General features: G+C 43.4%; 1 protein-coding gene across 1 annotated transcript; it reads right to left on the bottom strand.

The window, feature by feature from the left end:
* Positions 1 to 6,305: 6,305 nt before the first annotated feature.
* Positions 6,306 to 10,965, bottom strand: si:ch73-174h16.4 (leucine-rich repeat-containing protein 14). The gene is made up of 3 exons (XM_020494851.2): positions 9,739 to 10,965; positions 8,678 to 9,511; positions 6,306 to 8,527 (listed from the first exon to the last, which is right to left on the bottom strand). The coding sequence occupies exons 1-3, from the start codon at positions 10,011 to 10,013 to the stop codon at positions 7,954 to 7,956; spliced, it is 1,683 nt and encodes a 560-aa protein (XP_020350440.1). The 5' UTR covers positions 10,014 to 10,965; the 3' UTR covers positions 6,306 to 7,953.
* Between the last annotated feature and the right edge of the window lie 2,959 nt (positions 10,966 to 13,924).

The raw sequence follows: 13,924 nt of genomic DNA, 5'->3' as shown, positions 1-13,924 counted from the left end.
ACCGCTGGCAACAAAAGTGAGTACACCCTTAAGTGAAAATGTCCAAATTGGGCCCAATTAGCCATTTTCCCTTCCCGGTGTCATGTGACTCGTTAGTGTTACAAGGTCTCAGGTGTGAATGGGGAGCAGGTGTGTTAAATTTGGTGTCATCGCTCTCACACTCCCTCATTCTGACTGGTCACTGGATGTTCAACATGGCACCTCATGGCAAAGAACACTGAGGATCTGAAAAAAAATAATTGTTGCTCTACATAAATATGGCCTGGACTATAAGAAGATTGCCAAGACCCTGAAACTGAGCTGCAGCACGGTGGCCAAGACCATACAGCGGTTTAACTGGACAGGTTCCACTCAGAACAGGCCTCGCCATGGTCGACCAAAGAAGTTGAGTGCACGTGCTCAGCGTCATATCCAGAGGTTGTCTTTGGGAAATGGACGTATGAGTGCTGCCAGCATTGCTGCAGACGTTGAAGGGGTGGGGGGTCAGCCTGTCAGTGCTCAGACCACACGCCGTACACTGCATCAAATTGGTCTGCAAGGCTGTCGTCTCAGAAGGAAGCCTCTTCTAAAGATGATGCACAAGAAAGCCCGCAAACAGTTTGCTGAAGACAAGCAGACTAAGAACATGGATTACTGGAACCATGTCCTGTGGTCTGATGAGACCAAGATAAACGTATTTGGTTCAGATGGTGTCAAGCGTGTGTGGCGGCAACCAGGTGAGGAGTACAAAGCCAAGTCTTTCTTGCCTACAGTCAAGCATGGTGGTGGGAGTGTCATGGTCTGGGGTTGCATGAGTGCTGCCGGCACTGGGTAGCTACAGTTCATTGAGGGAACCATGAATGCCAACATGTACTGTGACCATACTGAAGCAGAGCATGATCCCCTCCCTTCGGAGACTGGGCCGCAGGGCAGTTTTCCAATATGATAACGACCACACACACACCTCCATGACGACCACTGCCTTGCTAAAGAACCTGAGGGTAAAGGTGGTGGACTGGTCAAGCATCTCCCAGACCTAAACCCTATTGAGCATCTGTGAGGCATCCTCAAACGGAAGGTGGAAGAGTGCAAGGTCTCTAACATCCACCAGCTCTGTGATGTCGTCATGGAGGAGTGGAAGAGGACTCCAGTGGCAACCTGTGAAGCTCTGGTGAACTCCATGCCCAAGAGGGTTAAGGCAGTGCTGGAAAATGATGGTGGCCACACAAAATATTGACACTTTGGGCCCAATTTGGACATTTTCACTTAGGGGTGTACTCACTTTTGTTGCCAGCGGTTTAGACATTAATGGCTGTGTGTTGAGTTATTTTGAGGGGACAGCAAATTTACACTGTTATACAAGCTGTACACTCACTACTTTACATTGTAGCAAAGTGTCATTTCTTCAGTGTTGTCACATGAAAAGATATACTCATATATTTACAAAAATGTGAGGGGTGTACTCACTTTTGTGATATACTGTATATACAGCACCAATCCAAAGTTTGGACACATCTACCCATTCAAGGGTTTTTCTTTATTTTTTCTATTTTCTACATTGTAGAATAATAGTGAAGAAATCTAAACTATGAAATAACACATTTGGAATCATGTAGTAACCATAAAAGAGCTAAACAAATCCAAATATATTTTAAACTTTAGATTCTTCAAAACAGTCACCCTATCCCTTGATGACAGCTTTGCACACTCTTAGTCTTCTCTCAACCAGCTTCACCTGGAATGCTTTTCCAACAGTCTTGAAGGGGTTCCCACATATGCTGAGAACTTGTTGGCTGCTTTTCCTTTACTCTGCGGTCCATCTCATCCCAAACCATCTCAATTGGGTTGAGGTCGGTTGATTGTGGAGGCCAGGTCATCTGATGCAGCACTCCATCACTCTCCTTCTTGGTCAAATAGCCCTTACACAGTCTGGAGGTGTGTTGGGTCATTGTCCTGTTGAAAAACAAATGATAGTCCCACTAAGCGCAAATCAGATGGGGATGGCGTATTGCTGCAGAATGCTGTGGTAGCCATGCTGGTTAAGTGTGACTTGAATTCGAAATAAATCACAGTGTCACCAGCAAAGCACCATCACACCTCCTCCTCCATGCTTCACAGTGGGAACCACACATGCGGAGATCATCCGTTCACCTACTCTGCATCTCACAAAGACACGGCGGTTGGAACCAAAAATCTCAAATTTGGACCCATCAGACCAAAGGACAGATTTCCACCTGTCTAATATCCATTGCTCGTGTTTCTTGGCCCAAGCAAGTCTCTTCTTGTTATTGGTGTCCTTCAGTAGTGTTTTTTTTCTTCAGCAATTCAACCATGAAGGCCTGATTCACGCAGTCTCCTCTGAACAGTTGATGTTGAGATGTGTCTGTTATTTGAACTCTGTGAAGCGTTTCTTTGGGCTGTGATCTGAGGTGCAGTTAACTCTAATGAACTTATCCTCTGCAGCAGAGGTAACTCTGGGTCTTCCTTTCCTGTGGCAGTCCTCATGAGAGCCAGTTTCATCATGGGGTTTGATGTTTTTTGCGACTGCACTTTTTAAAAATTGACTGACCTTCATGTCTTAATGTAATGATGGACTGTCATTTCTCTTTGCTTATTTGAGCTGTTCTTGCCATAATATGGACTTGGTATTTTACCAAATAGGGCTATCTTCTGTATACCACCCCTACCTTGTCACAACACAACTGATTGGCTCAAACGCATTAAGGAAAGACATTCCACAAATATACTTTTAACAAAGGTACACCTGTTAATTGAAATGCATTCCAGGTGAATACCTCATGAGTGTGCAAAGCTGTCATCAAGGCAAAGGGTGGCTACTTTGAAGAATCTAAAATATATTTTGATTTGTTTAACACTTTTTTTGGTTACTACATTATTCAATGTGCTGTTTCATAGTTTTGATGTCTTCACTACTTTTCTACAACATAGAAAATAGTGAAAATAAAGAAAAACCCTTGAATGAGTAGGTGTGTCCAAACTTTTGACAGGTACTGTATATAAGTATTATTTATATTAAAATATTAAGAAACCAAAGGGAGTGACATACAGTATAATGGGCAGGTAATCAAGGAGGTGATGGAGTCCAGGTGAATGTCATTATGTGCCTAACGCTGGTGACAGGTGTGCACCCTAACGAGCAGCCTGGTGGCCTAGAGTCCGGAGAGGAAGCACACGTGACAGAACCCCTGTAACTTCTTCAAAGAATCGCTTTTAATGGATCCTCTAAGAACCTTTTGAAGAACATTCTGTGGTAATATTTTTTGCTACCCCCCCTCCCCTATTATTATTAATAATAATAATATGCATAATAATATGCATAACAATAATAATATTTTAGTTGTCAGTGTTTGATTTTGTTTGATTTTTAATGATTTTTCTGACAAAGCAGAATTAAAAAATTTAAATATGAGGTAAACTTCCAGCAGAGCCCCAATTATAATGGGTATGTCCTCTGGTGTGCTGATGTTCTCCGTATCCATAGCCAGAATGATTTTGCAGTGCATGGTGATCAAACAGGTTTCCCATTATATCCATCAGAGGTGTAGGGAGTGTGAAGTCTGTCAATCCCCCCAAAAATGAATTATACAGATGATGACCAAAACATGCACATGATGGTATTCATACCTTGTTTTTCTGAGGTAAATGTGAATGAAAAAAAAGTGTTTAATGTTTTTCATACACATACCTTGTCCATAATGTAGAGGCCTATGGGAGGTAAGGATGCAGGATGGTAAATGTGATCTGTATAAAGATACCAATACCAAGTGTATGCCTCCTTGTCTGTTTACCTGCAGACACAGACACAAAAGTGAGCAGTTCAGTCATTTGCACCAAATACAGCTACCCTATTCTTATAGCCTACATATTCTTACCTCTTTGTTGATTGAAATCCATTGAATTGTGTCCATTTTCTGGGACAAACCTTACCTTAAATTGAGGAGATCTTTAAAGTGCCTGCACCCGCTGTCCTTTCAAATTAAAATCCAAATGTTTCAGCTGGGCAGTTAGGTTCCTGCAAGAACCCTCACCAACTAAGGAGGCTCCTCGATGAACCCCACCTCCTATAGATTTCTTGGAAGAACCTTTCGGGGGCAATTTTCAGTGCCAAGAACACTGAGGTTCTTCAAAGAACTTTGAGGATCTTAGAAGAACCCTTGTTGAACTCCTAATGTTTTGTGTACAGTGGACACCTATGCCTATTGGCCTATGCATGCAATGCCCTGATACATTTAGTGCTCAAATCTCATGACAGCTGAACTGTGAGGTGGACAATTATTATTTTAGGAAAGTGGCCTAAAATATGTTATAGCTGTTTTTAAGGACACGTAAATGTGGCCCATTTGGCCAACATCCCTAGTGTATTGATGGCGCTCGCTGTGCCAGGCCGGATCTGAATTTATATGGACGTCTGTTAAATTTCTCATGCTGTCTGGCGCCAAATTTTCCTAAAGAAAACTCGGAAATAGCATATTGATTTTATGAAGATTTTGAAGACATAAGCATGAAGATTTGTCACCAAATGGATGGAAACAAGCCTGTAAGAACTCCCCGATCATACTCATCTGGAGGTTGAGTATTTTTTTTTTAATCTCTATCTCTGTAATCTATGTAATTATATATGTATTTACAGGTTGTCAGAAGTTTACATACACCTTAGTCAAATACATTTAAACTCAGTTTTTCACAATTCCTGACATTTAATCCTTGTAGAAATTCTGTCTTAGGTCAGCTACGATCACCACTTTATTTTAAGAATGTGAAATGTCAGAATGATTGTACAGAGAATGATTTCATTCAGCTTTTGTTTCTTTCATCACGTTCCCAGTGGGTCAGAAGTTTACATACACGACCAAATACCAATTGAGTGTAACAGTATAGTTTCCGTCCCTCTCCTTGCCCCTACCTGGGCTTGAACCAGGGACCCTCTGCACAGACAACAGCCACCCTTGAAGCATTGTTACCCATCGTTCCAGAAAAGCCACAGCCCTTGCAGAGCAAGGGAAACAACTACTTCAAGGTCTCAGAGGGAGTGACATCACCGATTGAAACGCTATTAGCGCACACCCCGCTAACTAGCTAGCCATTTCACATTGGTTACAGTAGCATTGCCTTTAAATTGTTTAACTTGAGTCAAATGTCCAATACCTTGACTTTTTTGTCCTTAGGCCATTTTGCCACAACTTTCGAAGTATGCTTGTGGTCATTGTCCATTTGGAAGACCCATTTGCGACCAAGCTTTAACTTCCTGATTGATGTCTTGATGTTGCTTCAATATATCCACATAATTTTCCTTCTCATGATGCCATCTAGTTTGTGAAGCACCCCCACAACATGATGCTGCCACCCGTGCTTCACGGTTGGGATGGTGTTCTTTGGCTTGCAAGCCTCCCCCTTTTTTCCTCCAAACATAATGGTCATGATGGCAAAACAGTTCTATTTTTGTTTTGTCAGACCAGAGGACATTTCTCCAAAAAGTATGATCTTTCTCCCCATGTGCAGTTGCAAACCGTAGTCTGGCTTTTTTGGGGCGGTTTTGGAGCAGTGGCTTCTTCCTTGCTGAGCGGCCTTTCAGGTTATGTTGATATAGGACTCGTTTTACTGTGAACATAGATAATGTTGTACCTGTTTCCTCCAGCATCTTCACAAGGTCCTTTGCTGCTGTTCTGGGACTGATTTGCACTTTTTTATCATAGTACATTCATCTCTAGGAGACAGAACGCATCTCCTTCCTGAGCGGTTGGATGGCTGCGTGGTCCCATGGTGTTTGTACTTGCATACTATTGTTTGTACAGATGAACGTGGTACCTTCATGCATTTGAAAATGTCTCCCAAGGATGAACTAGACTTGTGGAAGTCTACAATTTATTTTCTGAGGTCTTGGCTGATTTATTGTGATTTTCCCATGATGTCAAGCAAAGAGGCACTGAGTTTGTAGGTAGGCCTTGAAATACATCCACAGGTACACCTCCAATTGACTCAAATGATGTCAATTAGCCTATCAGAAACTTCTAAAGCCATGACATCATTTTCTGGAATTTTCCAAGCTGATAAAAGGCACAGTCAACTTAGTGTATGTAAACTTCTGACCCACTGGAATTGTGATACAATGAATTATAAGTGAAATAATCTGTCTGTAAAATTACTTGTCATGCACAATGTAGATGCCCTAACCGACTTGCCAAAACTATAGTTTGTTAACAAGAAATGTGTGGAGTGGTTGAAAAACAAGTTTTAATGACTCCAACCTAAGTGTATATAAACTTCCGACTTCAACTGTATGTTAAAAATAGGCACCACAATGGAAATAAAAATTATGTATTTATTTTACTGACAAAAATCAATCAATCCAAACTGTGCAGCAGCCAATTGACGAATGGAAAGAGACATCTGTTACAAAACACCAAAAAGTTTAATGACATTCGGAGATTGTCAAGCCAAGCCTTTGATACTGGTTAAGCCTACAAGGTAGGGAGTGATGTATTTCTGTTTGTCAAAATTGACAGGCTATTTATTGTGGTGAAAACACAAACCATGCTATTGAAGTGCACGAAGTCAGTATGCTTTGTTTATTGGTTGTGTGGTGCATTGGCACAGACACCTGTTGGTGGAAAATTCAATGCATGTATTTTATATATTTATAAATACAGCATCAAAATGTTGAACATCCGATTACCCCTAGCTAAACATTGACTGCAGTTGGCTCTGATCATAGTGTAATGAAACAGGCAGGGAGAGTGAGCTCGCCTGTGGTGGTCGGCGAACCCATTAGCCTTCTGGCCCGTGGCCCTGCTACAAAAGCATGCTGAAGTGACAAAGTCGATATCCACATTCATAAACACAGGGTCGCTGCAGTTATAGTTATTTTTGGTCATAAACAACATTTTGAGTCAATTCTATGAGGGAGGAGGCTATTACATTTACTTTACAGTGCAAGGGGAGGGTCTTGTGAAAATATTTTTATGTTGGGGAGGGGAGTGCATTTCTGACACCTTGAGTTGGACCAGCCCCCCCCCCCCAGTAAATTTCCATCTATCCCTAAAGAAACTTCTTCAGCAGATAAGATAATGCTATAGAAAATACATATCATTTTCATGAGAAATATCCACCTCGTCGCAATTCATATAAAGCTTTAAACGCACTTATAAAGCCGACACCTTCCACACACAGACAAGTCTAACGCACTCATAATCAGATTGCTGTATTTCCAATAAGCTGTTAACATATCACACGATTAAAAAATTTCCAAAAACAAACTAGATAGGGATTATCGGGATCTGTGTAACCACCATTCAGACTGCCCTTTCTGGACAAGACTTGCACGGGCACTGGTGGCAGACAGGAAGGCACATGACGGTAGGGTAAAAGCTGTATCCTTAGCTCAGTGGGATTGGGACTGGGCTGATGATCTCTCTCTATCCGAACTGTTACCACTTCTTATACTTTGAGAATATACAACAACCTACGTCATTTGGCACGAACGGACATAGTGTATCCAACAACTGTATAAGTAAATAAGTACACAGTATTTGAGTTGGCTTGTTAGTAAGCACCCGTTGAAGTATGTTTTTCTATAAGATCCTAATGCTCCTCTGAAACGGTTGAATAATCAGTTCGTAACACAAATCTAGATGACTGAATAGTGTAATCAGAATTATTCTACCTGTAGTGGCTGGTGCGACTTTAAAATCGGAGACCGGGCTCATAGGAATTAATGGAACAGAATCAATGGAACGGTTTCAAACACATGCTGTTCCATTTATTCCATTCCAGCCATTACTGTGAGCTGTCCTCCCCTCACCAGCTTCTGTTCTATATTTAAAATGCATTGCCAACAATACTGAGGTATAAAAACATTGACAATTTTGGCCGAATTATTATGAATGATTGACAGTAGGCAGGCACGTGTACAGTTGTGTGGTTTTAAAATTGGAGTGGGTCATTCTTCCAATGACCTCACTGCTCCACCAAGTCTTTATTGTAGTTGAGAAGGTCGCAGGTCAGTAACAGGTCCGAGCGGCCACTCTCCATCACCACCCTGTCCAGTTGGAGACTGGTGGCCTCGTGGACCTCCACCAGCTCATCCAAGGGCCAGTCCAGCAGCTGGGCACTGGAGGGCATGGGGGGCAGCCCAGGCTGGTAGTCCTCCAGGGGATTGGGGTACAGAAGCTGTCGGAGGGAGGGCATCCTGACCGCCGTCCTCACCAGGTCCAGGAGCCCGGCCAGGGAGAGCGGGTTCAAGGCGAGGCCCAGGCTCTTCAGGCCCCAGCAGCAGCTGAGCGACGGGAGCATTGCCGCCAACAGGCCGTCGGTGAGCCCACAGCCGCTCAGGGAAAGTTGCATGAGGCAGCTGGACGCCTGGGAGAGGAGGCGACGCACCGAGGGCAAGGCCAACTCATCCAGCCTGTTCTCACTCAGGTCCAATTGCTGCAGTGAGGAGGCGTGCGGGCTGCAGGATAGATAGGAGAGGTCGGCGGGGGTTAGGCTCAGGTAGGGAAGCTCCAGCACCTGCAGCGGCTGAGGGAAAGAGCTAGGGAACAGGGAACAAGTAGGAGGTTGGGGAACAAGTGGGAGAGGGAACAAATACATGAGACACAGTTCAAGCTGTTCATGAGAATATGCACACACAACCTCCATCTTTACAGACCACATGCTAGAGACAATGGAGAGCTTGTCCTACCTGAGCAGCATGCGGAGGTGTCCAGGCAGCCGGAGGGCAGTGAGGCTGAGGCGGCGCAGCTGACTGAGCTTCCCCAGCCCCTGGGACATGTCCTTCATTGCCCCCTCCTGGCCGGCCATGTCTCTGCGGATGTCCAGGTTGCAATAGTGCAGGCGCAAGGAGCTCAGCATGGGGAACATGGAGAGCTGAGGGAGGAGGAGAGCCAGGCCGGCCACCCCCAGGCAGCTGTACCGGATGTCCACTCCCAGGAGGACATGACGGGGTAGGAGGTCTAGCAGAGATCCGATGCTGGAGACAGAGAGCTCCTCCACACGGACATACCTGCACTGTAACTTGAGGGGGCCTGTCGTACCCAGGGCTGCACGCACACGCTCCCAGGAGCGGGCATTCACAAAGAGGTCGGCCCTCACACACACCACCACCTCGCTGTCTACCTCAGAGTCTGCCTCCCCCTTGCCACCTGCCACTGCTGCACTCTCCTTTCTCCTCTCCATCTCCATCCTCCTCCTCACCCCCTTCACCTGCTGGTCCTCCCGCAGACACCCCGATGTCTCCTCTTTCTGTTTTCTCACAGACTCCACCAGCAGCCCGCCTCCCTCTCCTTCCTCTAACCCTCCTCCTCTTTCTCGTTTGACCACATCTCTCTCCCTTTCCATGGCCAGCACTCTCTTCCTTTCCCGTTCCCCCTCTCTCCCGAGGGCCTTCTGAGCTGCAGCCCTGGCCTGTACAACCATGGTGCTGAGGGCCACGGTCAGTGACCAACCACCCATTGGGTCTCCCACTCCTCCCTCCTCACACTGCAGCCCACATAGGTCCAGCACCTGGAGAGCACACCTAGGAATAGAATAGTGATAACATGGACAAAGATTGTCTGGTGCCCATGGATGTCTGCCATCTTTGATGTGAGCTCCCTCTATGACATTGGGAGATTGTAGGCTGTGAAGTTGTCGATTGATCTTACTATTAAAAAGTATTTTGTTTCCATTATTCAAAACCTCATTAACATCGCTGGATAATGTTGTTTCAGAGAAGTAAACTAACAAAGATTGATTGTGTGTTACCTTTTGTCCGACAACCCTCTGACCACCGCGAGCAAAAGAGCCTGGACACAGAGTCGATTTGGAGGACTCTGCCCCTGCCTCCGGCCGCCAGCCCGCAGAGTCCGCTCGGGCCATCGCTGCACCAATTCCCCGACAGCCAGCGGGCGGCAGTTGGTGAAGGCAGCCTCCAGAAGCGGTCTGTACAGTTCCCTGGGTACACAACCAAGCCAACCCGGAGAGGAACTGTGATCACTCACAACCTCTTTGGCACAAAGATTCACCAAGGGAAGCACCATCACTCTTGTTTTGAGCTGTTGATAGATTATCCCCAATTGTTTAAAGTAAATAAGCAAAGAATAACGACCGTTAGTAACTTTCCGGAGATAATTAAACGCGATATGTATATTTTGCAACTTTGCTGACTATCTATTGAGCGGTCTAGTTAACTATCTTATATGCCGGCGAACATTTTCTGGTAGCACTAACGTCAGCTACAGTACTGTAGATATTAAGCAAAGGTCGCGAAGTAGATCGTTTGATAGCTTACACCAACTAAAAATATACTTTATATGTAAAGCCGATATCTAGATAATAAACATCCAGAGAGTATTCAACGATTGGTGGAAATGTCTCGGGTCAAAAAGATAGTGTTGCACATCATGTTAGCATGACATGTCACAGATAGGACCGATGGATTCCCTACTCCGAATCGTTTGTTATGGCGTTTACGGTTACTTACTGATGACGTTCTATATGATGACGCTTTCCATACGCGCCCCATTTTGATTTTCTTTATTTAGTAGTCATTGTCACCAAAGATGGTAAATGGCTCGCTTTAAAAAATAACATTTTAATTCAATAGTGTCAGAAATGTATAGCCTAATTATTATAGTATATTTATATTTGTGCATGTACTGTTGATAACAGGAAATAGCAAATGCACGAATGTTGGACGGCTATGCCCTATTCAAAACAGCAAACTGGGAACTCGGAAATCCTCGACTTCCGACTTCAGTGCATTCAGGACATACAGAAACTCTCAAATATATATATATTTTAAAAAACGAGCCCCGACTGAGAAAAATATTTTGAACGGTCATCCAACTCGGAAATTTCGTCCATCTTTCTGGAACTTCGACTTTTCGACGTGAAGATCACTGGCGTTGTGATTTGATCTAGTTTGTTTCCCCGAAGATCACTGACGTTATGATTTGATCTAGTTTGTTTCCAGAGTTCCCAGTTGTCTACAGCAGTGGTGTAAAGTACTTAAGTACAAATACTTTAAAGTACTACTTAAGTTGTTTTTTTGTCGTATCTGTATTTTACTTTACTATTTATATTTTTTCAAACTTTTACTTCACTACATTCCTAAAGGAAATAATGTACTTTTTACTCCATACATTTTCACTGACACAAAAAAGTACTTGTCACATTTTGACAGGAAAAGGGTCATCAACTGGCAGCTTCATTAAGTAGTACCCCGCAAAACACCAGTCTCAACGTAAAACAGTGAAGAGGCGACTCCGAGATGCGGGCCTTCTAGGCAGAGTTGCAAAGAAAAAGCCATATCTCTGTCCAGTGTCTTGTGTTCTTTTGCCCATCTTAATCTTTTCTTTTTATTGGCCAGCCTGAGATGCTGCATCCAAAAATAACACAGTTTTTTACTGCAGTAGTTTTGCAATGTAACTGCAGTTTCAGTGCAGTATAACTGAACTGCAGTACACTGCAGTTTTTCCCAAATTACTGCGTCCAAACAACCACAGTCTACTGCCTTTACCGTACTTTTACTGCAGTTTCAAAACGGCAATATTTTTGTTTAAGGGTTGTATGTGTATTAATGTAGTAATAGGTTAAGTATTTGGTCCTATATGCATTGCACACAATGAATACACACAACAAACATCAAGTGTATGACTCTACAAATTGTTTGGATGCATTTGCTTTTTGTTTTGGTTGTGTTTCAGATTATTTTGTGTCCAATATAAATTAATGGTAAATAATGTGTTGTGTCATTTTGGAGTCACTTTTAAGAATATTATATGTTTCTAAACACTTCTACATTAAAGTGGATGCTACCATAATTACAGATAATCCTTAATGAATCGTGAATAATGTTGAGTGAGAACGTTAGACACACAAATATACCCCCAAGACATGCTAACATCTCACCATGACAACAGGGGAGGGCTGCATTTTTGGAGGGGTATGATATTTGTGTGTCTCTAACTTTCTCACTCATCATTATTAAAGATTCATTCACGATTATCTGTAATCAGAGCTTGTTTTTTTTTCTCCTAAATTCCCAATTGTTTTGAACGCACTGATGTGGGGGGTTTCTGAGTTCTCACTTGTGCAGACCAGCTGGCTGGAGTGTTTACAGACATATTCAATTTCTCCCTATCCCAGTCTGCTGTCCCCAACTGCTTCAAGATGTCCTCCAATGTTCCTGTACCCAAGAAAGCAAAGGTAACTGAACTAAATGACTAATCGCCCCGTAGCCCTCACTTCTCTCATCATGAAGTGCTTTGAGAGACTAGTTAAAGATCATATTACTTCTACCTTACCTGACACCTTAGACCCACTTCAATTTGCTTACCACCTCAATAGATCCACAGACGATGCAATCGCCATGACACTGCACACTGCCCTTTCCCACCTGGGCAAAAGGAATAGCTACGTCTGAATGCTGTTCATTGACTGTAGCTCAGCGTTCAACACCATTGTACCCTCCAAGCTCATCATTAAGCTAAGGACCCTGGGACTAAACACCATTGCTAAGCAGTAGCTGACTAACAGAGACTTCACGCTCTAGACCAGACACTGGGGGACTAGGCAGAAGAAGCAAGGAGGTAGGCAGAGCAAGCACGAGCTAGTGAGATCTTGTTGGCGCCTTCTAGCATGTATTTGCATATTTCCGTTAGGGAATGCCTACGCTGTGAAGTGAGTGTGTGCAATATCTCAGTTCACCCTTGTATTCCAAATAAACACTTATATTCCAAATAAAGTCTACTAAAGTCCACAATGTTTGTAACATATTCTAGTTTAGGGAACAGAAAATGGTATTGAGGTGAAATGTTTCATCAATGAAAAAATTTGCAGGATGTTGGCCAAAATCCATCTCGCTCCATCTTCTCCCACTGCTAGTCACTGGGTTTCCTCCCATCACCCATTCAGATTTATACATCCGATGAAAAATCTAGCTCATTGATCTGTGATTGTACCCTAACAGGTACTGTTTGTCCCTCCTGAGTCACCGTAGCAACAACAGCCTCATACACCTCCTAAAAATCTTCAGAATTGATCTAAGCAAAATTAAGAAATCTGTAATTAATTTAGAAATTTTGGCAGAGGAGATCTTAGTTGCTCAATTTTACATATAGCTAAGGTGTTTGGTGCAGTATTTCTCAAGTAAAATTTTTTTATGGAAAATGTGTCAGTCTATCAAGTCAGAAAAGTCCCTGCACACTCAGGACTGATTTCTGAGAACAATAACATGTCTACAACTTCATCTACAAGCTGTATCATGACACTAGGCAAGACCCAAATGCAGACACAGGAGGCAGATGGTTGGAGTTTAAGATGTTTAATAAATCCAAAGGGGATAGGCAAGAGAATGGTCGTGGACAGGTAAAAGGTCATAACCAGATCAGAGTCCAGGAGGTACAGAGTAGCAGGCAGGCTCAGGGTCAGGGCAGGCAGAATGGTTAGGCAGGCGGGTACAGAGTCCAGAACAGGCAATGGTCAAATCCGGGAGGACTAGAAAAAGGAGAAAAGGCAAAACAAGAAAATGGGAAAAAACACTGGTAGGCTTGGACATACAAGACAAACTGGTACAGAGAGACAGGAAACACAGGGATAAATACACTGGGAAAAACAAACGACACGTGGAGGGGGTGGAAACAATAACAAGGACAGGTGAAACTGATCAGGGTGTGACAAGCTCTCAAACTATTGTGAATAAAGCAAAAGCTACACACTTTATCCATGCACAAAATCACTTGCTAGCTAGCTAAAGTATCATACCTATTTGTCAATTAAGCTAGAAAGTAGTAGCTAGCAGGCACATTGAGCAGCCAGGCTACATTCAGCATATCAAGTCATTGGCGAGTGGCGATGTGTGTGCTGTGCTTTGGCGCCGTCTTGTATTTTTACAAGTTTCTCACTATATCTATTACCAGAGTGTGTGTCTGTCTGGTAGTGTTTCATA

Source organism: Oncorhynchus kisutch, linkage group LG11 (assembly GCF_002021735.2).
Source record: "Oncorhynchus kisutch isolate 150728-3 linkage group LG11, Okis_V2, whole genome shotgun sequence".
Lineage (NCBI taxonomy): Eukaryota > Metazoa > Chordata > Actinopteri > Salmoniformes > Salmonidae > Oncorhynchus > Oncorhynchus kisutch.
Note: the sequence above shows the minus strand (reverse complement) of the source record. Positions and strands in the feature narration are given on the sequence as shown.